The sequence below is a fragment of the Callorhinus ursinus genome, unplaced genomic scaffold (assembly GCF_003265705.2).
Source record: "Callorhinus ursinus isolate GAN/ISIS: 27379988/994484 unplaced genomic scaffold, GSC_fseal_2.0 scaffold86, whole genome shotgun sequence".
Lineage (NCBI taxonomy): Eukaryota > Metazoa > Chordata > Mammalia > Carnivora > Otariidae > Callorhinus > Callorhinus ursinus.
In genome coordinates, this window is record NW_027397148.1 from 493,992 (window position 1) to 520,928 (window position 26,937).

Consider the following 26,937-nt stretch of genomic DNA (forward strand, 5'->3'; position numbering starts at 1 on the left):
AAACAAATTCCTTCCCTTACAGCTTTGTTTCTTTCCCTTGTTAGAATACCCACCAAAAGGAAGGGAAGCATTCGTTCATTACTTCATCATATATCTACTGAACACCTCCTGACAAGAGGTCTTGATCCCAACACGTGAGATGATGTGCATAATCGAATAGCCCCTGCGCCACACCTCCCCATGGGATGGGGGGTTGGGGGAAACAGAGGGTCTGGACAACCCCCTGAGGTTAAGCTGTCACTCCTCCCTCCCCCTTGTTCCACTCAAGAAAGCATTCTGGAATATCATTTGTCGTGACATCACTCTATCACTTTGAATCAATTCTAGTTCATTTTTTTTTTTAAGGTATATTATTCTCAAGTCGCTCATGTTGTATCTGTTATTAGTCCCAGTTACTTGAGACACACATTAAAACTGAGGACAACACATGGGGGACTGTCACACCTGATCTAGGATGCTTACAAGAAAGGCACTCAGTTGGGTCCCTCTCTGTATGTGCACGGCCTTGCATGTATGTTTCTTACTCTCTAGTTTTCTGCCTGGAACAAAGGCTCTGTAACAAGAAAGGTAATGACTGATTATCTGACGACAACTTAATATTACCCGGATGGACGACACAGCTCTTGACACAGAGGCGGATCTGTAAGGACAAGTGAACTCTTGAGTTGGGAAAGCCCTTGCCTGGCCCTGCACTCTTCAATCTGTGACTTCAGACAAGCTTGTTTAGTTTCTTCACGCGTCAGTTTCCTTATTTGTAGAAGAGTTTGTTGTGAGCCTCAATTATAGCAATGTATGTAAATTCCTTAGTCCATGCCTTGCACGTAAGTATTCAGTAAATGGTAGCTCTTAACATTATAGGTAATGGCTACCTGCTGTTTTACACAACTAAAGTGGGGGCAATTTTCAGTTACACTTTTTAAAATAACAAAGTCATTGAAATTTCCTTATTTGTTTATTTACAAGACTATTCCAAAGGTGGCATTTTGCCTTTTTCAAAAAAACTGTTTCTGAGTCTAGCTGACACACAATGTTACCTGCGTTTCAGGTGTACAGCACAGGGATTCCACATCTCTGTACGTTAGGCTCTGCTCACCGAAAGTGTAACGACCATCTGTCACCAAAGGTGGCATTTTGAGTGGAAAGACTGGAAGCATCAGAAAGACTGAAGCGAAGTTGCATTTACCTCCGATTTCTTCAGAACCTTTCTCATAAGGTCAGGAGCTGCTTTCTACAAGGGGCCTTACCCATGAGACCCCTCACAGCAAGGTCTTCTCCACAACTTCCTGCCACTGGGTTCCAGCAAGACCCCAGGTGCTACATAGAAGAAAGGCCCACTGCTGCATGATGACTCTCTGTGCTCTTCGGTCATTCGCTCAGCTGACAGTAGCCGTCCACTGAGGGGACCACCGGTAAGTACAGACATCAGCAGAAGCTGCCTAGGCCGTGCACCGCTCCTTCTGATGTCATGAGGTGAAAGCAGGGAGGCAGTAAACAGAATAAGAGCTTATCACAAGAGCTTATCTCTTACGTCTTCTTTTATTTGCTAAAATGAAATCTTTCCTGTGAATGAGTCCTTCACCATTTGTCATTCTTCTGCTAATGCAGTCACTGTGGACTCATTGTTTGACCGTCTCTGAGTCGGGGGACATTATTTCTTCTGAATCTGCAAGGCTGTGGGCAGAGCCTGGACTGCGGAAACATGCCAAGAGACAGGCTTCCCTCATGGCAGTGCCTATCAGCCCAGATCCACAGAAAAGCACCCTGAACCCCTTGGACCACCCTGGGGGTGCTGGCTGGTCATCAAGAGGTGCTACTGAATCTACACCTTATGGGAAAAGGGCCACAGGACAGCTCTTAATCTTGCAGGCTTAAAGACAGGTATTTTCAGACCCTTCTATATTTGAGAAGTCGCTTTGTATTCTCCTCCTTCCCAATCGTCAATGAACAAACAGCCAAACTGACAGAAAAATTTCCTGTTAAGTCAAACCTGCTTGACGCTAAAACATCTGCATTAAAGACAAAAAAGATCACCTATCTTCCAAGTGATTGTCTTTATGATGCCAACAATCAAGATGTGTTATTTGCAGACCTGGAACACAGTGACTGCATTTTTTCCCTTTAAATCTGACCATCTGGTACATTTCAGGGGGTGGGTGGTGAGTGGGAAATCAAAACCAACTTGTCTTCTTTGTATTTTTTTTTATTGTGGCAAAATGTATATACATGAAATTTGCCATCTTAATCATTTAAAAGTGTGTTCTATGGCGTTAAGTACATTCGTATTGTGCAACTATCACAACCATCCATCTCCCAGAACCTTTTCATCTTCTCAAATCGAAATGCTGGCCTCATTAGCCACTGACTTCCCATTTCTTCCCCGCCCCGGGGCCTGCTGGCAACCACCATTCTACTCTCTGTCTCTGTGAATTTGACTATTCTAGGTACCTCTTATAACTGGAATCATACATTTGTCCTTTTGTGCACAGGTACAACATTGTATCCTTTTTTCCCTTAGCATAATATCTTTAAGGTTCATCAATGTTGTAGCATGTGTCAATATTCCCTTCCTTTTTAAGGCTAATTTCCATTGTAGACATATGTCATTTTTTGTTTATTCATTCATCCATTGATGGATATTTTGGTTGTTTCCACCTTTTGGCTATTGTGAATAAAGCTGCTATAAACAGGGGTTTACAAATAACTCTTTGAATCTTTGCTTTTAATTATTTTGGATCTAAAACCACAAGTGGAATTGCTGGATCATATGGTAATTCTATGGTTAATTTTTTGAGGAACCAACCATACTGTTTTCCTAGCAGCAGTACCATTTTACATTCCCATGAGCAATGCACAGGGTTCCAATTTCTTCACATCTTCACCAACATTTGTTATTTCCTGGGTTTTCCTGATAATAACCATCCTAATGGGTGTGATGTGGTGTCTCATTTTGGTTTTGATTTTTGTATGATTAGTGTATTAAGTCAAGGTTTTCCAGAGAAACAAAACTAATAGGGAACATTGTTTTATATATATATATACACACACACACACTATATATATTTAAAATATATCATTTAATTTAATGTATATCCTATTATATATATAATAGGATAAATATATAATAGGATATTATAGGAATTGGCTTATATGGTTATAGAGACAGAGAAGTCTCACAATCTTCCATATGCAAGATGGAGAACCAGGAAAGCTCGTGGTATAATTCCAGTCAGTCTGATGGCCTGAGAAGCTGGGGCGGGGGCGGGGAGGGTGCACAAATATAAATGTTGGAGTCCAAAGGCCCAAGAACCATGAGTTCTGATGTCCAAGGGCAGAAGATGTACCCCCCAGCTCAAGAAGAAAGAGAGAAAATCTACCCTTCCTTCACCTTTTTGTTCTATTCAAGCCCTCCAAAGATTGTATGATGCCAGCTCACACTGGAGAGGGCAGATTTTCTTTTCTCAGTCAGCTGAGTCAGATGTTCATTTCTTCCAGAATTACTCTCACAGACACATCCAAAAATAATGTTCTATTACTTATCTTAGCATTGCTTAGCCCAGTTAAGTCGACACATAAAATTAACCATCACAATTAGTTATACTGAGTTTTTCTCATGTGCTTATTGGCCATTTGCGTATCTTCTCTGGAGAAATGTCTATTCAAGTCCTTTGCCTATTTTTAACTTGGGTTGTCTAGGTGCACCTGGGTGGCTCAGGCGTTAAGCGTCTGCCTTCAGCTCAGGTCATGATCCCAGGGTGCTGGGATCGAGCCCCACATCGGGCTCCCTGCTCAGCGGGAAGCCTGCTTCTTCCTCTCCCACTCCCCCTGCTTGTGTTCCCTCTTTAGCTGTCTCTCTCTCTGTCAAATAAATAAAATCTTTGAAAAAAAATTGGATTGTCTAGTATTTTGTTGTTGAATTGTAGGAGTTCTTAATATATTCTGGATATTAATCCCTTATCAGATATATGATTTGCAAATATTTTCTCCCATTCTGGGAGTTGCCTTTTCAGCTCTGGACATCTTTTTAATTTCTGAATTCTAATCTATCTATTTTTTTCTTTTGTTGCCTGTGCTTTTGGTGTCATAGCCAAGAAATCATTGCCAAGCTCAACTTTATGAAGTTTTCCCCATTGTTTTCTTTAAGAGTTTTATAGCTTTAGCTCTTACATTTAGGTTTTTGGACCATGCTGAGTTAATTTTTTGTATATGGTATTAAATGATAAGGTTCAATGTCATTATTTTGCATGTGGACATCCAGTTTTCCCAACACCATTTTTGAAAACACTGTCCTTTCTCCTTGAATGATCTTGGCATCCTTGTCAAAAATCACTTGACCATGTAGGTGAGAGTTTATTTCTGGGCTCCCTATTCTATTCCACTGGACTCTATGTCTGTCTTTATGCCAGTACCACACTGTTCCTTTGTAGTAAGTTTTGTAATCAAGAAGTATGAGACTTCCAACTTTGTTATTCCTCTTCAATATTATTGGCTACAGTGGGGGCCACTATCTCCCTGGAGATGGCATATGCATTTTAGGATGGACTTTTCTTTTTCTGCAAAAAACCATCATTGGGATTTTCACAGTAATTATACTGAATCTGTAGATTGCTTTGAGTAGTATTGACATTTTAAGAATATCAAGTCTTCCAATCCATGAACATAAATGTCTTTCCATTTATTTGTGTCTAAATTCTTTCAGCACTGTTGTATAGTTTTCAGTGTACACATCTTTCACCTCCTTGGTTAAGTTTCTTCCTAAGTATTTTATTCTTTTTGATGCTACTTGAAAAATTGAACTGATTTCTTAATTTCCTTTTCAGATTGTTCACTGTTAGTGTAAAAAATGCAACTGATTTTTGCATATTGATTTTTGTATCCTGCAACTTTGATCAATCTGTTTATTAGTTCCAGCAGGTTTTTGTTTGTTTGTTGGAATTCTTACAGTTTTCTATATATAAGATCATGTCATCTCTGAACAGAGATAATTCTAATTTTTCCTTTCTAATTGGAATGCCTTTTATTTCTTCTTCTTGCCAAGTTGCTCTGGCCAAAACTTCTAATAAATACTATGTTGAAATAGAAATGGTAAAAGCATGCATCCTTGTCTTGTTCCTGATCTTAGAGGAAAAGTTTTCAGTCCTTCACCACTGAGTATGTTAGCTATGGGATTTTCATAAATGGCCTTTTATTATGTTGAGGTAGTTTCCTACTATTCTGGTTTCTTGAATGTTTTTAATCATAAAAAAGTACTGAATAATTTCAAATTCTTTCTCTGCATCAATGAGATGATCATTTACTTTTTTCCCTTCATTCTTTTTTTTTTTTAGAGATTTTATTTATTTATTTCACAGAGATAGAGAGAGCACAAGTACGCAGAGTGGCAGGCAGAGGCAGAAGGAGAAGCAGACTTGCCGCTGAGCAGGGAGCCCGACGTGGGACTCGATCCCAGGACCCTGGGATCACAACCTGAGCTGAAGGCAGATGCTTGACCGACTGAGCCACCCAGGCGACCTTCCCTTCATTCTATTAATGAACAGTAGATTGATTTTCATATGTAGAAACATCCTTGCATGAGAGAAATAAACCTCATTTGGTCATAGTGTATAATCCTTTTAGTATGCTACCGAATTCAGTTTGAAGTATTTTGTTAAGGATTTTTTATTAAATTTTTTATTGTTATGTTAATCACCATACATTACATCATTAGTTTTGGATGTAGTGTTCCATGATTCATTGTTTGTGCATAACACCCAGTGCTCCATGCAGAATGTGCCCTGTTTAATACCCATCACCAGGCTAACCCATTCCCCCACCCCCCTCCCCTCTAGAAACCACAGTTTGTTTTTCAGTGTCCATCGTCACTCATGGTTGGTCTCCCCCTCCGATTCCCCCCCTTCATTCTTCCCCTCCTGTTATCTTCTTTTTTTTTTTCTTAACATATATTGCATTATTTGTTTCAGAAGTACAGATCTGTGATTCAACAGTCTTGCACAATTCACAGCACTCATCATAGCACATACCCTCCCCAATGTCTATCACCCAACCCCCCACCACTCGAACAACCCTCAGTTTGTTTCCTGAGATTAAGAATTCCTCATATCAGTGAGGTCATATGATACATGTCTTTCTCTGATTGACTTATTTCACTCAGCGTAACACCCTCCAGTTCCAACCACGTCGTTGCAAATGGCAAGATCTCATTCCTTTTGATGGCTGCATAATATTCCATTGTGTATATATACCACCTCTTCTTTATCCATTCATCTGTCGATGGACATCTTGGCTCTTTCCACAGTTTGGCTATTGCGGACATTGCTGCTATAAACATTGGGGTGCATGTACCCCTTCGGATCCCTACATTTGTATCTCTGGGGTAAATACCCAGTAGTGCAATTGCTGGATCGTATGGTAGCTCTATTTATAACTGTTTGAGGAACCTCCATACTGTTTTGCAGGGTGGTTGCACCAGCTTGCATTCCCACCAACAGTGTAGGAGGGTTCCCCTTTCTCCGCATCCCCGCCAACATCTGTCGTTTCCTGACTTGTTAATTTTAGCCATCTGACGGGTGTGAGGTGGTATCTCATTGAGGTTTTGATTTGGATTTCCCTGATGCCGAGCAATGCGGAGCACTTTGTCATGTGTCTGTTGGCCATGTGGATGTCTTCTTTGGAAAAATGTCTGTTCATGTCTTCTGCCCATTTCTTGATTGGATCATTTGTTCTTTGGGTGTTGAGTTTGAGAAGTTCTTTAGAGATTTTGGATACTAGCCCTTTATCTGATAGGTCATTTGTAAATATCTTCTCCCATTCTGTCGGTTGTCTTTTGGTTTTGTGGACTGTTTCTTTTGCTGTGCAAAAGCTTTTGATCTTGATGAAATCCCAATAGTTCATTTTTGCCCTGGCTTCCCATGCCCTTGGCGATGTTTCTAGGAAGAAGTTGCTGCGGCTGAGGTCGAAGAGGTTCCTGCCTTTTTTCTCCTTTAGGATTCTGATGGACTCCTGTCTCACTTTTAGGTCTTTCAACCATTTGGAGTCTATTTTTGTGTGTGGTGTAAGGAAATGGTCCAGTTTCATACTTCTGCATGTGGCTGTCCAATTTTCCCAACACCATTTGTTGAAGAGACTGTCTTTTTACCATTGGACATTCTTTCCTGCTTTGTCAAAGATTAGTTGACCAGAGAGTTGAGGGTCCATTTCTGGGCTCTCGATTCTGTTCCATTGATCTATGTGTCTGTTTTTGTGCCAGTACCATACTGTCTTGATGATGACAGCTTTGTAATAGACCTGGAAGTCCGGAATTGTGATGCCGCCAGCTTTGCTTTTCTTTTTCAACATTCCTCTGGCTATTCGGGGTCTCTTCTGGTTCCATACAAATTTTAGGATTATTTGTTCCATTCCTTTGAATAAAGTGGATGATGGTATTTTGATGGGGATTTCATTGAATGTGTAGATTGCTCTAGGTAGCATTGACATCTTCACAATGTTTGTTCTTCCAATCCATGAGCATGGAACGTTTTTTCCATTTCTTTGTGTCTTCCTCAATTTCTTTCATTAGTATTTTCTAGTTTTCGGAGTACAGATCCTTTCCCTCTTTGGTTAGATTTATTCCTAGGTATCTTATTGTTTTGGGTGCAATTGTAAATGGGATCGACTCTTTAATTTCTCTCTCTTCTGTCTTGTTGTTGGTGTATAGGAATGCCACTGATTTCTGTGCATTGATTTTATATCCTGCTACTTTACTGAATTCCTGGATGAGTTCTAGCAGTTTTGGGGTGGAGTCTTTTGGGTTTTCCACCTACAGTATCATATCATCTGCAAAGAGTGAGAGTTTGACTTCCTCTTTGCCGATTTGGATGCCTTTGATTTCTTTTTGTTGTCTGATTGCTGTGGCTAGGACTTCTAATACTATGTTGAATAGCAGTGGTGAGAGTGGACATCCCTGCCGCGTTCCTGACCTTAGGGGAAAAGCTCTCAGCTTTTCCCCATTGAGAATGATATTCGCTGTAGGTTTTTCATAGATGGCTTTTATGATATTGAGGTATGTACCCTCTATCCCTATACTCTGAAGAGTTTTGATCAAGAAAGGATGCTGTGCTTTGTCAAATGCTTTTTCTGCATCTATTGAGAGGATCATATGATTCTTGTTCTTTCTTTTGTTAATATATTGTATCACGTTGATTGATTTGCGGATGTTGAACCAGCCTTGCAGCCCAGGGATAAATCCCACTTGGTCGTGGTGAATAATCTTTTAATGTACTGTTGGATCCTATTGCCTAGTATTTTGGTGAGAATTTTTGCATCCATGTTCATCAAGGATATTGGTCTGTAATTTTCCTTTTTCATGGGGTCTTTGTCTGGTTTGGGGATCAAGGTAATGGTGGCCTCATAAAATGAGTTTGGAAGTTTTCCTTCCATTTCTATTTTTTAGAACAGTTTCAAGAGAATAGGTATTAATTCTTCTTTAAATGTTTGGTAGAATTCCCCTGGGAAGCCATCTGGCCCCGGGCTTTTGTTTGTTGGGAGATTTTTGATGACTGCTTCGATTTCCTTAGTGGTTATAGGTCTGTTTAGGTTTTCTGTTTCTTCCTGGTTCAATTTTGGTAGTTGATACATTTCTAGGAATGCACCCATTTCTTCCAGGTTATCTAATTTGCTGGCATAGAGTTGCTCATAATATGTTCTTAGAATTGTTTGTATTTCTTTGGTGTTGGTTGTGATCTCTCCTCTTTCAATCATGATTTTGTTGATTTGGGTCATTTCTCTTTTCTTTTTGATCAGTCTGGCCAGGGGTTTATCAATCTTGTTAATTCTTTCAAGGAACCAGCTCCTAGTTTCATTGATCTGTTCTACTGTTCTTTTCGTTTCTATTTCATTGATTGCTGCTCTGATCTTTATTATTTCTCTTCTGCTGGGTTTAGGCTTTATTTGCTGTTTTTTCTCTAGCTCCTTTAGGTGTAGGGTTAGGTTGTGTATTTGAGACCTTTCTTGTTCCTTGAGAAAGGCTTGAATTGCTATATACTTTCCTCTCAGGACTGCCTTTGCTGTATCCCAAAGATTTTGAACAGTTGTGTTTTCATTTTCATTGGTTTCCATGAAATTTTTAAATTCTTCTTTAATTTCCTGGTTGACCCATTCATTTTTTAGTAGGATGCTCTTTAGCCTCCATGTATTTGAGTTCTTTCCAACTTTCCTCCTGTGATTGAGTTCTAGTTTCAAAGCACTGTGGTCTGAAAATATGCAGGGAATAATCCCAATATTTTGGTACCAGCTGAGACCTGATTTGTGACCTAGGATGTGATCTATTCTGGAGAATGTTCCATGGGCACTAGAGAAGAATGTGTATTCCGATGCTTTGGGATGGAATGTTCTGAATATGTCTGTGAAGTCCATTTGGTGCAGTGTGTCATTTAAAGTCTTTATTTCCTTGTTGATCTTTTGCTTTGATGATCTGTCCATTTCAGTCAGGGGGGTGTTAAAGTCCCCCACTATTACTGTATTGTTGTCAATGTGTTTCTTCGCTTTTGTTATTAATTGCCTTATATAATTGGCTGCTCCCATGTTAGGGGCATAGATATTTACAACTGTCAGATCTTTTTGTTGGATAGGCCTTTTAAGTAGGATATAGTGTCCTTCCTCATCTCTTATTACAGTCTTGTTTTAAAATCTAATTTGTCTGATATTAGGATTGCCAACCTGGCTTTCTTTTGGTGTCCATTAGCATGGTTAATTGTTTTCCACCCCCTCACTTTCAATCTGGGGGTGCCTTTGAGTCTAAAATGAGTCTCTTGTAGACAGCATATGGATGGGTCTCGTTTTTTAACCCAATCTGATAGCCTGTGTCTTTTGATTGGGGCAGTTAGCCCATTTACATTCAGGGTAACTATTGAAAGATATGAATTTGGTTGCATTGTATTGCCTGTAAGGTGACTGTTACTCTATATTGTCTGTGCTCCTTTCTGATCGTTGCTGCTTTTAGGTTCTCTCTTTGCTTAGAGGACCTCTTTCAATATTTCTTGTAGGTCTGGTTTCGTGTTTGCAAATTCCTTTAGTTTTTGTTTGTCCTGGAAGCTTTTTATCTCTCCTTCAATTTTCAATGACAGCCTAGCTGGATATAGTATTCTTGGCTGCATATTTTTTTCGTTTAGTGTTCTGAAGATATCCTGCCAGTCCTTTCCGGCCTGCCAGGTCTCTGTGGCTAGGTCTGTTGCCAGTCTAATGTTTCTACCCTTATAGGTTACATATCTCTTCTCCCAAGCTGCTTTCAAGATTTTCTCTTTGTCTCTGAGACTCGTAAGTTTTACTATTAGATGTCAGGGTGTTGACCTATTTTCATTGAATTTGAGGGGTTCGCTGTGCCTCCTGGATTTTGATGCCTGTTTCCTTCCCCACATTAGGGAAGTTCTCTGCTATAATTTGCTCCAATATACCTTCTGCCCCTCTCTCTCTTTCTTCTTCTTCTGGGATCCCAATTATTCTAATGTTGTTTCGTTTTATATCACTTATCTCTCAAGTTCTGCCTTTGTGATCCAGTAGTTGTTTCTCTCTCTTTTTCTCAGCTTCTTTATTTTCCTTCATTTGTTCTTCTATATCGCTGATTCTTTCTTCTGCCTCATTTGTCCTAGTGTTAGTGCCCCCATTTTTGATTGCACTTTATTAATAGCCTTTTTGATTTCGATTTGGTTAGATTTTAGTCCTTTTATTTCTCCAGAAAGGGTTTCTCTAATAACTTCCATGCTTTTTTCAAGCCCAGCTAGTATCTTTCAAGTCATGATTCTGAACTCGAGGTCCGACATTGTACTAATGTCCGTATTGAGTAGGTCCCTGGCAGACGGTACTACCTCTTGTTCTTTTTGCTGAGGTGATTTTTTTCGTCTTGTCATTTTGTCCAGAGGAGAATAGATGAATGAGAGAACAAAATGCTAACAGGTTAACAACGTCCCGAGGAAATATACTCTAAACAAACCAGAAAAGACCTGAAACCAGGGAAAAGAAAGGGAAAGAAAAAAGAAGGGAGAAAAAAAAAAAGAAAAAGAAAAAGATAAAAAGAAACAAACAGAAAAAACAGAATGTGATCAAATATGATCAGGCTAGTGCATAGATCAGTGCCACACACTAGATTTTGGGCGTATTTATGTCTGTTAGGAAAAAGTGCCTCCTAAAATTTTAAAGAAAGAAAGACTTATATATGTACAAAATAAGGGTTGATACAATGAAGGGATGGAAGATACTGTAAAGATGAAAATTAGAAAATATTTTATAAAAGGAAATGATAAGAAGTTGTTTGAAAAAAGAAAGAAGATTTAAAAAAAAGAAAAGAAAAAAAAAGGGAGAATGTGATCAGGCAGGAGACTAGAACAAAGCCATACACCAGTGATTTAGGGTATATTTTGATCTGTTAGAAGAAACTGTATCTCAAAATTTTAAAGAGAGAATAACTTATATACATATATGCCAAAAATAAGGGTATCTACTATGAAGGGATAGAATATGACTCTAAAAATGAAAAATAAGAATTTTTTTTTCAAAAAGGGATTGATAAGATGTTGGTTGAAAAAGGGAAAAAGAAAAATTTAAAAAAAAGTTAAAAAAATTAACTTTGATGAACTAATGAATCATGTTAAAAAAAAGCCATGAATTCTATGTGCAGTGTTCCCCTAGCGGAGGAGTTCTCCCGTTCTCCTTGATCGGTAAACTTGGTCTTGGCTGGCTGTTCGCGCTGATCTTCTGGGGGAGGGGCCTGTTGCTGTGGTTTCCAAATGTCTTTGCCGGAGGCGGAATTGCCCCGCCCTTGTCGGTCCGGGCTAAGCAAGCTGCTTGGGTTTGCTCTCGGGAGCTTTTGTTCCCTGCAAGCTTTCCATACAGTTTTGGAGGAGGAGAGTGAAAATGGCGGCCTCCCAATCTCCACCCGGAGGAGCCGAGAACTCGGGGCCCCGCTCCTCAGTGCGCCCCCAGAGAAAAGCAGTCACTCCCGTGTCCCTGGTCTCCGGCCGCACTCTGTGCTCACCCGGCCTGTGACCGAGCGTTGCTATCTCTGGCACCCGACCCCGTGTGGAGTCTCCAAACCCAGCAGATCCCTGCGGTGAGCTCCCACGCCGCTCCTCCAGGGGAAGGAAGGGGAGTCTCCCCGGCTCTGCCGCTTGTTGGGTCCCTGCTGCAGGAGCAGTGGCCCGACTGGGCCACGGATCACAGTTTATGGCCACCCCGAGCTGAGAGCCCGCGCCTTGGCTCCGTCTCTGCAGCCGGCTTCCCCGCTCCAATACCTGGGAGCTCTGCTGCCCTCAGGCACCCCCGTTCTTTCTGTGACCCCGCGGGTCCTGAGACCACACTGTCCCACGAGGGTTCCACCCCCCGCTTAGCCACTGGAGCGACGTCCCTCCACGGAGCCAACTTCTAAAAGGTCCGATTTTGTGCTCCGCGGCTCTATCACTTGCCAGAAGCGGCCGACGGAGGCCCCTCCCCCGTCGTCTATCCTCCCGAATATCGCCTCGGATTCACTTCTCCGCACGCCCTACCTTCCAGTAAGTGGTCGCTTTTCTGTTCAGAGAGTTGTTGCTATTCTTTTCTTCGATCTCCCCTTGAGTTCGTAGGTGTTCAGAATGGTTTGATCCCTATTCAGCTGAATTCCTGAGACCAGACGAAATCCAGGTCTCCTACTCCTCCACCATCTTGCTCCGCCCCCTCTTGTTGAGGATTTTTACATCACTATTCAAAGGGATACTGGTTTTCTTTTACTGTTGTTTTGTCCGGGTTGTGGGAAATGCTGGCCTCACAGAATGAGTTAGAAAGTGTTCCCTCCTCTTCAAATTTTTTGGAAGAGTTTGAGAAGGATTGGATTAATTCTTCTTTAAATGTTTGGTAGAATTCACAATGAAGGTATCTGGTCTAGGTTATTTTCTTTGTTGTGAGGTTTCTGAATATTGATTCAATGTCCTTACTACTTACAGATCTATTCAGATTTTCTATTTCTTCATGAGTCAATCCTAGTAGGGTGTATTTCTAGGAATCTATCCATTTTGACTTGTTCATAGTACTCTCTTATAATCTTTTTTATTTCTGTACCTTTTGGATCTTCTTCCATCTAAAGTATACAACATTTATAGCATTAAAAGAGAGTAATATGTGACCATGATTTACTGGGGCTTCTGCTGTGACCTGCAGCTGAAGCCTTGCATCCACGTGCACTGTAACCATGTGTAAGGCCAGTCCTGTGCCCCGAATCTTCTTTGTTTTATGCTCTCAGTTCAACTCTCCTTTGCATAGACAGAGGACCACAGGAAGCATATTCGAGGACTGGAAACAACCAGATCTCTGCGAGACTGTAAACACCTAATACGGTGCTTTTCAAACTGTGAGTTGCAGCCTCTTAGAGAACTGGAAAATCGATTTAAGTGGGTCACAACCACCATTCCAAAAAACTGAAACAGAACAGATAATGACTGAGTACATTGTCTGTAAGTATTGTTTTTGCAAAACTTCTGCCTTAGTTGTGTAAATGAGTATTGTGGATTATGATGTAAAATGTGTTTTTTACTGTTCTTCAGGGTCAAAAACAATCTGAAGGCCTCTGATCTAAAAGCCAATTATCGCTCATCTTAGATGGGAGAAAGGTGAGCCCAAAGAAGGTACACTGCTCATTGGAAGTGATAGCCAGTTTGTGGTAAAGCAAGGCTGTTGCTGGATATTTTGTCTTCTACCCTTCAAAGGTACCTCCCAGTGAATCAATGTATTGTATTGGCATCAAATATTTGGAACTCTATTTTCTCCCCACCTCAGGGTGAGAACTTCAAAGCACAGGTAAAACTCATCTTTGGATATTCAGCAACACCTTTACCATCTGGTAAAACATATTTTCTTTCATTTCTTCCTTTTCCTCACACAGTCTCTCACCATCCAAGTGCTTTAGTATTACTGTCTTTCCACCCTAGATGGCAGTAACAGCTTAGATGCAAAGGCGAGACCTCTAGGTATCAGTGACTGTTTTCTCCAGCACTTCCCCCTTTATTCCTCTTCAGGAATCCACCATCAGACTTACTCTCAAGACTTAAAATATCCTTCCCAACTCTATTCAATCTAGGGCACATCCCTTAAGAGAAAGACAAATCATCCAGGAAGATCTGTTGGGAGAAAAAGGGAATCCTCTATATTTCCAGAACAATGCAATGGGATCAGGGAGGTCTATAGGCTCTGAGGAGCAAGCAGAAAAGGAGCCACGAAGGCGCCTCTCCTGTACTTGGTGCTGGGGGAGGAGCGAGCGATTAGACCTGGAGACAAACCAGCCTGGGAATTAGAAAGCTCGGGGCAACAGAGAAATGTGGAACTACATGCTGTCAGCCCAGGCAGGCACAATCACCTCTTTTGTGAGATTAAGCCTAGGGACAGGGCCAGTGCTTTTCCCAAGGTCATAGAGCTGGTAGGGGATTAACACAGAGCCCGAACCCAGCTACCTCCCTTGGTGTCTTTTGATAGCCCTGGAGAGCCTCCTCAGCTAGGGCCACAGAATGAGAATAATTTAGAGAACTTTTCTTTCCCCGGAACAAATTTACACCAATTTCTAAGGACTAATTAAAAATAAACAAAACAGGCTTTACCATTAGATTATTAATGCTCCAGGGTCTATCTAAAACATCACTAAAACTTTATTAAAATTTTCATCTATTTTCCTTAAAAATCTGATTTTAGCATGCTTTTGTCATAATACAAACCATACTCCAACTCAGATGAATTACCTTGGGAATCTATAGATGCTCAGAACATTATTGGACTTGTCTTCATCATCAGTTTATGTGAGCAGAGGATGTTTTTTAATTGCAAAAGTAACATATGAATACATTCTTATCAAAAAAGTTTTAACCCACAAACCAGGTTCTCTTTGTCTACCTCCTCCCATCCCAGCTCTTCCCCAGAGGAAGCCACTGGTTTGCTGTGAGTTTTTCCCGACCTTTCTCTACAGCATCGGTTTGTAACTCAGACAACATCAGTCTTAACTAATTGAGCCACACTTGGTTTTGCACCAACCTTATATCATTTAGCCTGATCAGTCACATCATTTGTAAGATTTAGTTCTAAATGGATTTTGGCTGGTACGAAAAATCAAATCCATCCTCAGGGAGCAAGTAAGAAAAAGGAAGATTTGCCATCACTGAGATATTAAAAAAATATTTTTCCCTTGAAAAACCTCCAAAATATGACCTGCAAGCTCTGAAGGTAATTCCAAAACTGTTCTGAGCATTGGCAACATCAGTGGAGGGACAATCTGCACTACTCACATTGCTCTAAAGAAAAATCTTGGCTATTAAGAAGGACTTTCTACTTTTGTTCAGATGAGAATCTGCTGTGTAACGGTGTGTCCCAGCAACCTTACCCAATTTTTGCTAGCAACTTCACCTCCTGTTTCTCTTACTTGAAGGGAGACATCCTCATTCCGAAACTGTTAAAATTATCTTCTAATGCTTCAATCAGACAGACCAAAGTGTAAAACCTTTGAAATGACCAGTCTGGCGGCTGGACTGCATCTTCACTCATTCAGAGAGAAACAGTTTGACATGCCCCTTGCCGTCCCTGTGATGTTAGGAAATGTAGTTCCAGAGGCTCATGAAATAATGAATTGTTCTGGGACAAAGTTGACAACAAGTACCCCTGGTCTTACAGTGCAGCAAGAATCTGCCTCAGCCACAGAGAAACTGTCCCCTGCCATCTTTCATCTCAGTCCAATGCTAAATAAAGCCAGTGGCTCTCTTCTCTTTAGTCTGGGGTGGTTAGAGACATGCCTATTATAACCACATCATCAAGCCCTTTAGTTCTTTTTTTTTTTTGCACCTTGTTAAAATACATTTCTATCATTTTAGAAATGTTTTTCAAAATGCCTTTCTAGACCTAAGTAGAAATGAGAAAAGGCAGGTACACAGCAGCCCACCTCTCCAGTCAGAGCGGGAATGAGCTGTGTGTGTGGTGATGCCCCCACGCCCCGCACCCTTCACTGGGCCCAGGACACAGCCTGTGGGCTTCGCAAGCACCGTGAGCTCTGAGCCCAGTGTGGTGGATTCCTGAACTGCTTCTGTAAGGAAGTTCTCTCCCATTCCTTTGGAAATTAGTGGCTCTCTTGGTCTATCTTTTGTTTTCACCCTTGTGATAGAAGCATGAGTGCAGGATATACTTTCTCTAAAAACAACTACCACTGTGCAAAGCAATAGATGGCCACGGCACCCTACCCACAACTGAGGGTTCCCCATAGAAAGATGGGTCCACAGTCAAAAGGTGAGCACTAGTCCATTCAGAGTGGCCCCATCTTGGGGCTGCCAGGGAGGACTGGAGGCCAGTGTGGACTGACATGCTGACTTTTCAGAGAAGAGGTAAATTCCAGTTTTTATGTGAAATCTCCCAGTGTTTAGCGTTCCATCAAGTTTTGTCAGAACACCCTGTGAGGCAAGCCATACGCACTTGGCCACACCTCAGGCCAAGTCTGCAACATCGGCAGGGAGGGACTTTGCGTGTGGACTTCCCGCACCTGGGCCACTTTGCATCTCCGGACCCACATTTCTGCACTGACACAGCCGGTCGCTGTAGTCATGTCCTCCCTCCCAAAGTGGGGAGACAAAACAAACGGTGTCCTTCCCAGCATCCCACCTGCACCTCCCGCGGAGCTGGGATGGCACAGGCGGCGCCAAGCGCTGGCCTGGCGCCGCTCCATCTCCGCGGGGAGGCCGAGGCACCCGTGTTTTCACGAGGGATTTAATCCCGGCAGCACTTAGCAAGGAAGAAATGCTTGACAGGCCTCCTTCTGTTAATTTTTAATTGAAATTGCTGTTTTTATAGGTCAGAATGGCTGAAGAGCCCCAATTTCATATAGTTCAAACTAAGTCAAATGTTTCTGTCCCTCTGCTGTTCCTCAGTAAGTGGCTGAGGACCTCGCCTCTTTCCTCTGTCCACTGCACCCTGGGCTGTCCCGGTGGGTTCGCTACAGGCTGTCAGAGAAGGCTGCTCATGCCCCCATCACCCCCCACAAACTCTGGTGAGAGAGGCTCCAGTGACGTGTGCAAATACCTCTCAGGGCTGTGTCTGGAATATTTATGCCCCTTTATTGTTTTCCTGTTACTTGGCAGTCTAGGGTGATGGAAAGAGATCTAGACAGTCTCAAAGCCCTGAAATCACATAAACCCAGGCTCTGAAAAATAAGCCAAGGCTACCTCAGGGAGAATACATACAGGTTTCTATCACAAAGCCACTCACGGCTCTTTGCCATTAGTTAAGCATTTACTTTTCTTGTAATTGACGCCTAGGCTGCTACTTCTCATTTTCATCCAGAAATGGCGGCTTCCACCACATTCGTGGCCGGGACTGTCCTGTCCCTGGGCCCTCATGGACCGGTGTCTCAGAGATACCGCGGTGACGGAAGCTGACTGGCCGGGGCCAAAGCAGATTGCCATCCATTGCTTCCTTCGCCAGGGGGAGCCGGCACAGAAAGTGTGTGCTTCCAAAAGACACTGTCAGAGCTGGGGAGGGAGTCTCTGGGAGCGGGGGCCATGGGCGGAAGGAGGCGTGTGGTGGAGTCATGGAGGAAGGTACCTTTGACTTTACAAAGCAAACCTCCCAGAATCAGGGTGAGCCTGACACTCGGCCCAAAGGGGCAACTGATCCAACCAACCATTTTCCATAAGAAGACTCTCCCTGAGAACCAGGAATATTCACAGCTATTAAGACTCTTATCTTATGAACCTTAGTTCTGCTTTTCCCTTTGGTCTAAGTGGAAAGCCCATCAGTGAGGAGAGGGGGCAGCTCACACCAGGGCAGTGAAGTTTCCTCAGTCAAAACAGAACATCTACATGTTCAACCTCTTCCTCGAAAATGAAACCCAACTACTGTCTCACCTGCTGAGATCAGGGGTTCTTCACTTTGGCACTACTGACATTTAGGGTCTGATCGCTTTTTTTTTGTCGTGGGGGCTGCCCTGTGCATTGCACAGCCCTTTTCACACAAGTTTAAAATGAATACATCTTTCCTAACATGCGCAGCAGGCCTCACATGGTTCTAGAATAAATGGGCTAAAAGGCTCCCAGAAGTGAGGGGGTCTCTCAGCAGCGCACAGGCTTAGAACCATGAGACGCTCACCCATGGTGAGGCCGACGGGTGGCATCCTACACCCACAAGCTGCCAGCTAGCTGGGTCCTGCAGCCCCCCGCCACTCAGGCTCCAGGGAAGGCAGGATTTTGATGCTGATGTCCGGAAAGGTGCTTCAGTAGCAGATCACCTCAGGTGCTCTGATGACAGACAGGACTCTGAAACCACATGGACAGCAGCAACCACAAATGCACCTAGCTTCACCAGTCACCTTTCCCCCAAGGAGCGCAAATATGTACAACACCACGGGGAACCTGGGAGGCCATCAGCAACAAGCTCTGTCAGTAAGAGCCGGGCCTTCCCCAACGTCAAGTTCCGTCTAAGCCCCTCAGGGGAGGAGGCTGGTTGGCACAGGTGGTCAGTTTGGGATGCTGAGGGAGGGCCACCTGGATGTGCAACTTGAAACTTTCACTCTGAGTCCTCATGCCCCATCCCAAACCCCTCCTACCGTTTACACAAATGGCCACTGGAGACCCCTGGCCTGTCCCAGTGAGACTGATAAAATGCCAAACAGAATTAGCCAGCTGGATGTTGCTGATGGTAGCAGGGACGGTCAAGGGCCAGGAAACATCACACTGTTTCTTCATTATTTTGCTCAGCAAACGACTGAATGAACAAAGGAAGGCAGAAATGGGTGGGGGAAACTATTCTGAGGCACAGTCTCGGACCAGGACCCTCTGATCATGCAAGGGACCCCTAATACTTTCCACCATGCTGTGGGGAAGTGTTCTCTTCACTCTGTTGAAGCCTCAGCGCCAGCCCTGTGAGACCCACTTATACTAACAGGCCCCCTCTTCGAACGGCGAAGTTTCTCTAGAAAGGGTGGCATTCAACACCTGCTGAGATCAGGGGTCCTCCACTTTGGCACTACTGACATTTAGAGTCAGATCGTTTTTTTTTCTTTTTGTTGTGGGGGCTGCCTCGTGCCTTGCAGGATGTTTAGAGCATCGCTGTAGCATCTCCAAGTTATAACAACCAAAAATGTCTCCCAACATTGTCAGATGTCCCCCAGGGGGCCACAATCGCCCCATCGGGGAACCATGAGTGTAAATTAATCAATTGCTCTCCTAGTACTGTCCTAAGGGAGGCAGCATTTCTTGAAAGGCATTAAGGAGGAGAGGCAAGCAAAGGGGAGGCAAGAAGTCTGGTTGGGGGCACATTCCTGGGTGGCCAGGAACACTGTAAGTGGCCCACAGTGCTGGCGGTATTCATATTTGTGTCCAGAAGAGAAGTTAAGGTTTCTTTCTCACCCTCTCTCTTCCCTCTTTGGATTATACACAGATCAGTTGTCCTAGTCATGAAATGGGGCTACAGTCTGGGCCTGAATTGTCTCTAGTCACTGTGTAAAAATACATCTTGAGTTTGTGAAACACTGAACAGAGCCTATTGCTAAGCTGTGCCATATCCCCATTCCCATTTTATCGAGAAGGAAAATTCAAGCTTTGAGAAGCAACGGCACTCAGTACTGGGTCACGCAAAGAAAACACAAAATAGTAGAGTAGCAGCCAAGGAATTAAACTCCAAGTTGTGTGCAGCCCGCATCTCGGTCCAGCTCTCAGAGCTAAAACTTTCAGACATTTATTAACAAAATTAGGCACACAGTGGGATAAAGACCTCTGTGGACGCGAGCACTAGATATTGATTATCTTCGTTTGCTGTGTAGCCCTGAAGAGACATCCAAAAATTACTAGTTACCTTCTCAATTTCAAGAAATGGAGGCTCTGCTGCCCAGCAACCCCTGGAGAAGGGTAGACACAGGCAAGCCACCACCCCCCGGAAGATGGCTCCACAAAGACCCATTCCCAAATGAAACAGAAGACACATTCTACATAAAAACAAACTTAAATTTTCACTTTTCTGCCTTTATAAAATTGTTATCCTGCTGGTAAGTGTGTGACTGTGTGTATGTATGTGTCCCATCATCTGATTGGGTCATGGAGCTCCCAGTCTGGGGAGCAGACCCATGGGCTGGTGCTTAGGCCACAGTGGACAGGGGTGGTGACAGCAGACATCGCCACATCTGCACTGAGGAGTGAAGGAAGGAGCCACCTCATCAATGCGAGGCAAATCACGTGGAAGCAAGGTGAACCCTAAATGAAATCTGAGGGGAAGACAGAGGTAGGTGGGGACCCAGGCCAAACACAAGAAAGCAGTCTGAGTCCCTGTGTGCAGTGACTCCAGATCCTCTGGGGATTGGAACAGAAAGCCTAAGGCAGGGAACTTGGGTAAATTCATGGCAGGCACTTCATGGAAACTTGAGAGCTACCTATTGATGACAAGGAGTGAGGACGGTTTTACCTCTTTCCCCCAAGACTGGGGGTCAGCACTTATGATCTTTGCATTAAGTCTTAGGCAAAGCAGTGATGGCTGATCCTTTTGCAGTTCTGAAACTGTTGCTATGAATATGCTTTTCTCTCTGTCCTCTCTCTTTAAACTCAGGGGAATTATGTGTCTTGTCTGATTGGGTAGGGGTTACACAGGTGTCTTTGGTTTGTGAGAACTCACTGAGCCTTACGCTCATGATGCACAGGCTTTTCTTGAAGTATAGGAAACTGCCATAGAGTTTTTGATACCGATGGGCCACAGTGGGCTGACTCAAGAGGCTGTCCTGCTTTGTGGCCCTTGCGGGCACCCAGCCTCACTTCTGGAGCCCGAGACAGAGGCGTGGGCAGCACCAAGAGGCTCAGGCCCACACTTACCGGCTGTAGCCCGTCCTCCTGCCTTCCGCTCTGATTTGGGCGGTTGATGAAGGACCGTGTGGAGACTTTGTAGTGATTTAGCAGGCAGACGATGACCACGACCATCACCGTGACCACCACGACGATAATGATGATCTGGGCAAACTCCAGCTCCGCTGTGATGGAAAGGGAAAGCCCGTTAGCCACGTGTCCCTTTGTGCCATCACCCAGCCCTCTGAGCAGCACAACTACCAGGTGCTGAGGGCTTCTTGCAAGCACCCGGTCCTCTCAAGGACCTCAAGAAAGAGAAACTGTTTCTCCCCAGCCCTGTTGCCCAAGGCCATTGCCAGACTTCGACAGTTGAAGAACATCTGAGGAAAGAGAACCCCTGGCATGGGGTTCTTTCCAAAAGACCTCTGGTGGTCAGCCCATGCACAGTGCTCAGACAAACCTTGCCTTTGCAAATTGCTTAATGAGTAAGGGCCTTAGGAAAATGTATTCTGCTGGCTCTACAAGACCTCTAGAGGTGCTGTGCTGTAACTGACCCTGTTCACACCTGGAACTCGAAGTTCTGGCCCTGTGTGCCTGCCACAGGTTGAGGGCTACACAGGCTACCCCTTCCCCTGGGCAGGCAGGCCCTGGAGGATGGCCCTGCCCCCGGGGGAGGTAAGAAAGTCTTGCAAAACTGAAGTTGCTCCTCCCAGTGTAATCTCTCCAGGAATGTTAAACCCATCTTTAGAGTTGAGTCACATTTTCCAAAGTACATCCACACAGGATCTACACAATACACCGAAGGGAAAATATGTTGATAAAAAGCTCCAACTTCCTTTACTCAGGGCCTTGCCTTTGGAAGTAATTTAGAAAACATATTTCCGCTGTCTCCAACCCTGCAGGCACCATATTTTACGAGCGGTCAGAAACTGCATTCCTGACACTGTCATTACAAAGGATTTCCGAACTGCCATTAACACATGCGTCACGCTCTAGGACAGCGCCGTGGAGCTACTTCTAGAACACTGAGTTGGCACTGAGAGGTGGGTGATTCAAGCCCTTCAGATTTGCAGGGAGGAAGCAGAGGCTCGTTGCTCAAGGTCAATCCTAGAACCCAGATTTCCTGCTTTCTAACTTACAGCTCATGGCTTTGCTAAATGTTGCCCATCCGTTTCCTCAGAGTCAGTGAAAGGAAGTGATTGTGCAGGGGTGTCAACTTAAGCAGTGAGAGGCTCTGGAAGATGGTGAGGAAGACAGTACACAACTTTGTTGTGAGGTAGGGAGGTATGGGCTTTAATGAAGAGGAAGAGAAAGGGGAGAGCTCTGTCAACTGTGTCCCTGCCTGGAACCTGCAACACACACATGCACACACCCACACATACACACCTGCATGCACACACCTGCACACACCCACACATACACACCTGCGTGCACACACATGCACACACCTGCATGCACACACATGGGCACAGTGCATTCGTGCACACACATACACACATGTATGCATGTGTTCGAGTAAATAACACATGTACATAGATATGCATACACACACACACACACACACACACACACACACACACACCCTCTTGCTGTAGAACACAGGCTGATGGCCAGTGGAGAGGTGTTATCTCTCGGTGTATGGGCTCACATTTGGGATAACGCAGGAAGGGACTAGGTAGCACCGTCTAGACCCCAATGTCTGCACCTGTGAGCCCCCACTATCCATACCCTGGAAACAGGAGGGCTAGAGTTGGCATGGGAATAAACACAGGGTGTTCCTGGATCTCACCATGTCCAGTCCTGTGACACTGCCCTCCACTCTTGCCTTTGGCCCATACACACCCAAGGGACAAAGATGTACAAATGTGCTCGCTGGACTGGCTGGACTGTACTTGGCATGGCGCCTATAGTGGGATGGGCCCAGATGTGCACCCTGGAGAATGGAGAGCTGAGTGTGAGGGAACCGAACCGCTGCAACGATGCAGTGAGTAGTTGAGGCCAGGTGGGTTTGCCAGGCACAGCCCTAGTGGGCAGTAAAAGGGTAGATCCCATGGTGGTGGCTGACTGAGGAAGCTCAAGAGGCAATGCTGGTAGTCAGCAAGGCCCTGGGGCTGTGCTACCTACCTTACCCCCACCCTGCATGGCTGTCATTGTTCTGGACACCACCCGAGGCCTAATGGCTGATCATCAGGTTAAATCAAGCCCTCGAATTGACAAATGTTTTCTTTTCTCAAAAAAGCTTCATTGAGGGGCGCCTGGGTGGCTCAGTCGTTAAGCAACTGCCTTTGGCTCAGGTCACGATCCCAGAGTCCTGGGATCCAGTCCCGCATTGGGCTCCTTGCTCAGTGGGGAGCCTGCTTCTCCCTCTGCCTGCCGCACCCCCGCTTGTGCGCACGTGCTCTCTCTCTGACAAATAAAATCTTAAAAAAAAAAAGCTTCATTGCTCTATGGACATGGAAAGAGAAGAAAATGATGATTACAGTGAGCGGTCCTGCACAAAGTCTTCAGGGGTTAATTCTTCACCTGGAGGATGTCTTTCTAGGTTATCTTTTCCTGTATATAGAAAGCTATGCAGATAACAATCTGTAGCCACACAGTCAAATTATATTTTCCATAATTCTACGGGCATTGGGGGTATATCTGTGTTTCATTTGAAAAGGATTTTTATTATAAAAATAATGAAGACTTCCTTAAACTGTAAACAATACTGAAGGAAATAGTGTACAATGTCAAAGTTCTCCTTTGTAGGCCCGCAGCACTCCCTGGCCCCACCCAAGCCCATGCCGCCCTGGGAGACAGCACAGTTCATCCATTGTATGCAGCTGCGCATTTGCCTATTGAATAAGGGCTTTCTTCTTTCAATGAGTGCAATCGTTGTACAAATACATTGTTCTGCTTTTTTTCACTTAATATATCACAAACATTTTTAAACAAGAATATATAAAAACCAACCTCATTCTTTATGGTGGCTGTCTATTCCAGAATACTGATGTACCGGAATTTATATTCTCCAAGTGATAGATGTTTGGGTATTTTTTTTCCTTTTCTATTATGATCAAAAGATTGTGTGTGCATGTGTACGTATGTGTATGAATATGAGTGTTGACCCACATTTTGAGTATCCCTACAGGAAAGATTCCTAAAATTGAAATTTCTGGGTCAAGGACATATCCTTTTAAATGCTGATGGCTACTGAGACTGCCTTAGGAAAGGGCTCCACACGCTCATCAAAGCTGAATACTCGCACTTTTCATTTGCACTAATCTGATGGGCAAAAATACATATCTTGTTTTAATTTGTATTTCCCCAATTACTAGTAATTTTACATCCTCCCCTATGGTTACTGGCAATTTGTATTTTTCTTTTTCATAATCATATTAGTTCATATTAGCTTATTTGTGATTTTCTTATTTATTGGTAAGCAGCCTTTACGTATTATGACCACAAAGCTTTGTCTGTTACATGTGTTGCAAGTATTTTCTCCTAGTCTGTCACTGATTTTGCCATGAGTTTCTCCACAGAAGATATAAATAATTTTTATGTCATGAAATACTATTTTTTCCTTTTATGGCTTCTAAGCTTCCTGTTTGATTAGGAAGGTCTTCGCCAATATTCTAAAAATACTTTTTCTAAGGTTTTCATGTTTAGATCTGTATTCACTCTGGATTTGACTTCTTTTGGCCTGAGACAGCACATAGAACATTTTATATCATCTGAAAGGCATGAATCTTCTGATCTAACATTACATTAAAAAGTTCATCACAAGCAAGAGTTCTAAGAAAGATCTCAGTTGTGGGAAACAGTGTATGGAATCTTTCTTTTAAAGGAGGACTACCGCTCGAAGGTTGCGCCTCTTTAGCTTTCTTATGGACATGCCATGTGCAGTGCACCCTACCCTGGCCCTGCTGAGGGCCAACACCTGGAAAGCCCACCCACCCCCACTACATGTCCTAACTTGCTGGCCCTCCTCCCTCGGCTCCATGCTCCCGCTCTGCTTACACTAACAGCTCTCCAGTGCTTTGCTCTCAGGAGCCCTCTATGCTCTTAAAAGCTACTGGTAACCCCCAAAAGAGCTGTATTCGTATGGATGACATCTATTGATATTTGCCACATTTACAACTAACACTGCAACATTTAAAAATTTATTCATTAAAAAATAAACTCATGTTAACATATATAACAATCAAATACACTGTTTTTCAAAACAAAAGTTTAGTGATAAGAGTGGCAATTGCTTTACCCTTTTGCGCGTCTCTTACAATATACGCCTTAATAAAAAGACAGCTGGATTCTCCCCTCTGCTTCACCTTCCATCTGTTGTGACATGTTTGTTTGGTTAAGGTGTTGAAGGAGATCTGCCCTTACTGACCACTGGAGACTGTTCTGGGAGACCCCCAGAGATCCTTGAGCCACAGTTGGAGAAATGGCGGTCTAGACTGGCTGACAGCAGGCACTCTAGTACAAACACTAATGGCCTGGACATCTTGGGGACCCTCCTGATGCCAGGATTTGAGACGTGGCCAGAACAGCTCCTGGGCCACTGTCCTGAGTTTCCATGCACAAGTACGACCACGGCAGGTGCACCTACAGAACGCAGGACATGCAGAGACCCCAGGGGTTCATGGCCATCGAAACAGTGCAGAGCTCACCTGGGGCAGGGCAAGGGCACAGGCTGTCAGGGACTGGGTTCCCAGGGTGCCACTCAAGAAGGCAAACAGCCCAGCGGTGTAGCCCTGTGGGCCAATCTGGGTGACGGAAGCCCAATCAGAGCCTCAGCTGCTACAGACCCCGGACCAGCGTGAGAGGCAGTTCTTCCCGCAGGGCCTGACCTGGGTCCCAAAGGTCATGGTCCCAATAACCAAGTCCTAACCAGATGCAGGAGCAACAGTAAACACAGCAGAAGCTAGTCGGCCCCCGCTGCAGTCCAGGGTCACCTGGGGTGCTCCCTGAAGCCGGAAGTGCGGCCTCTGGGGAAGGAGCCTCAGCAGAGTGGCGAGCCCCAGTCAAATGTGTAGCTGACCTTCACTTTGAACTCTGGGCAAAATACACAGTCAATAAAAACAAGACTGCTTTCTCAAACACTAACAACAGGGAAGTATGAAGGTTCTACTCTCTTTGGGGCTATCAATACTTCTCCAAGAGGGGTCCTGAGAATTCTCCGAGTGAAAATTGGAGTAAACAGAGTGAGTTTTCTTGGGGACAAGCGTGATGACATCCAGACTCCAGAGACCTCCGCTACTGATAACCTCTCCCTTCAAGACAAGGGGGTAATGTGAGCAGCCCCTCCTCATACTGGTCCTTCCACACCCTCTTGTGCTTTAAACAGGAAAATTCTACTAAAACATGCATCATAAAAGGCAAATTAAGTAAAGACCACACCACTATAGGATATCAACAGCCTGGACATGGTAGGTGGGAAACCCAGTCCAACCCCCTCCATACATGGTGTAATCATGGTGATGGTGATTTCTGTCTCTTCCTTGGCTGCTCCTGAACCCTTCACTCCTGCATGGATACTGCTCAGAGGCCGCGGGGCCCCCAAAGTGTTTGGCAGTCCCTGGGTGTGGCTTTGTTGCCAATGGACTGATTTTACACCTTCTCAAGAAAATAACTCACAGGACAAGTAAAAGAAGCTTTACATTAAAAAACAAAACAAATCTTGCTTTCTCACTTCTGGATGCAAATATCAGATGAAGTTCAGCACACCTGTTCTTCAAGGTGTCCAGTTTCAAGACTGCTATACTCCTGATCTCAACCACAGACCTTTTGGGGGCTTTTGGGGACCTTATCCAGCAGTTTCCTGTACTGCACAGTCAGGGCTCAGGCAGGTTGAACACTCTTCATTTCTTGCTGAAACCAACTGCCCTTCAAGGTAGCAGTTCGTGACCACGTGTTTTCCCACACGTGTGCATGTCTATGGGGGTGTGCTCATGCGCCCCCACACACACCCTCCTCCTTTACACATCACTTACACATCACTGATTCATCTTGGAGGAATGTTCCTCCAAGCTTGGGAGGCCCAGGGTGCAAAGGCTGTATATACAGAGCAGCCGAAGGTACGGTGAGGCCTGTTACCCACCCCATAGGAGACGCTTTTGACAGGCCGTGAAGAGGCATATTTTCAGACAGGCGCATGCATGCTACTGCTTCCTGAATC

The 26,937-nt window shown here is 44.1% G+C and overlaps 1 protein-coding gene across 32 annotated transcripts in view; it reads right to left on the reverse strand.

Annotated features, from left to right (window-relative positions):
- LDLRAD4 (low density lipoprotein receptor class A domain containing 4) overlaps positions 1-26,937 on the reverse strand; it is a 450,420-nt gene that overhangs the window by 12,132 nt on the left and 411,351 nt on the right. For all 32 annotated transcript variants that reach the window (XM_025865209.2, XM_025865205.2, XM_073888066.1 and 29 more), the window contains one exon: positions 20,811-20,965. In XM_025865209.2, the coding sequence (XP_025720994.1) occupies positions 20,811-20,915 (105 nt within the window). In that variant the 5' untranslated portion in view covers positions 20,916-20,965. The remainder of the gene's footprint in view (positions 1-20,810; positions 20,966-26,937) is intronic.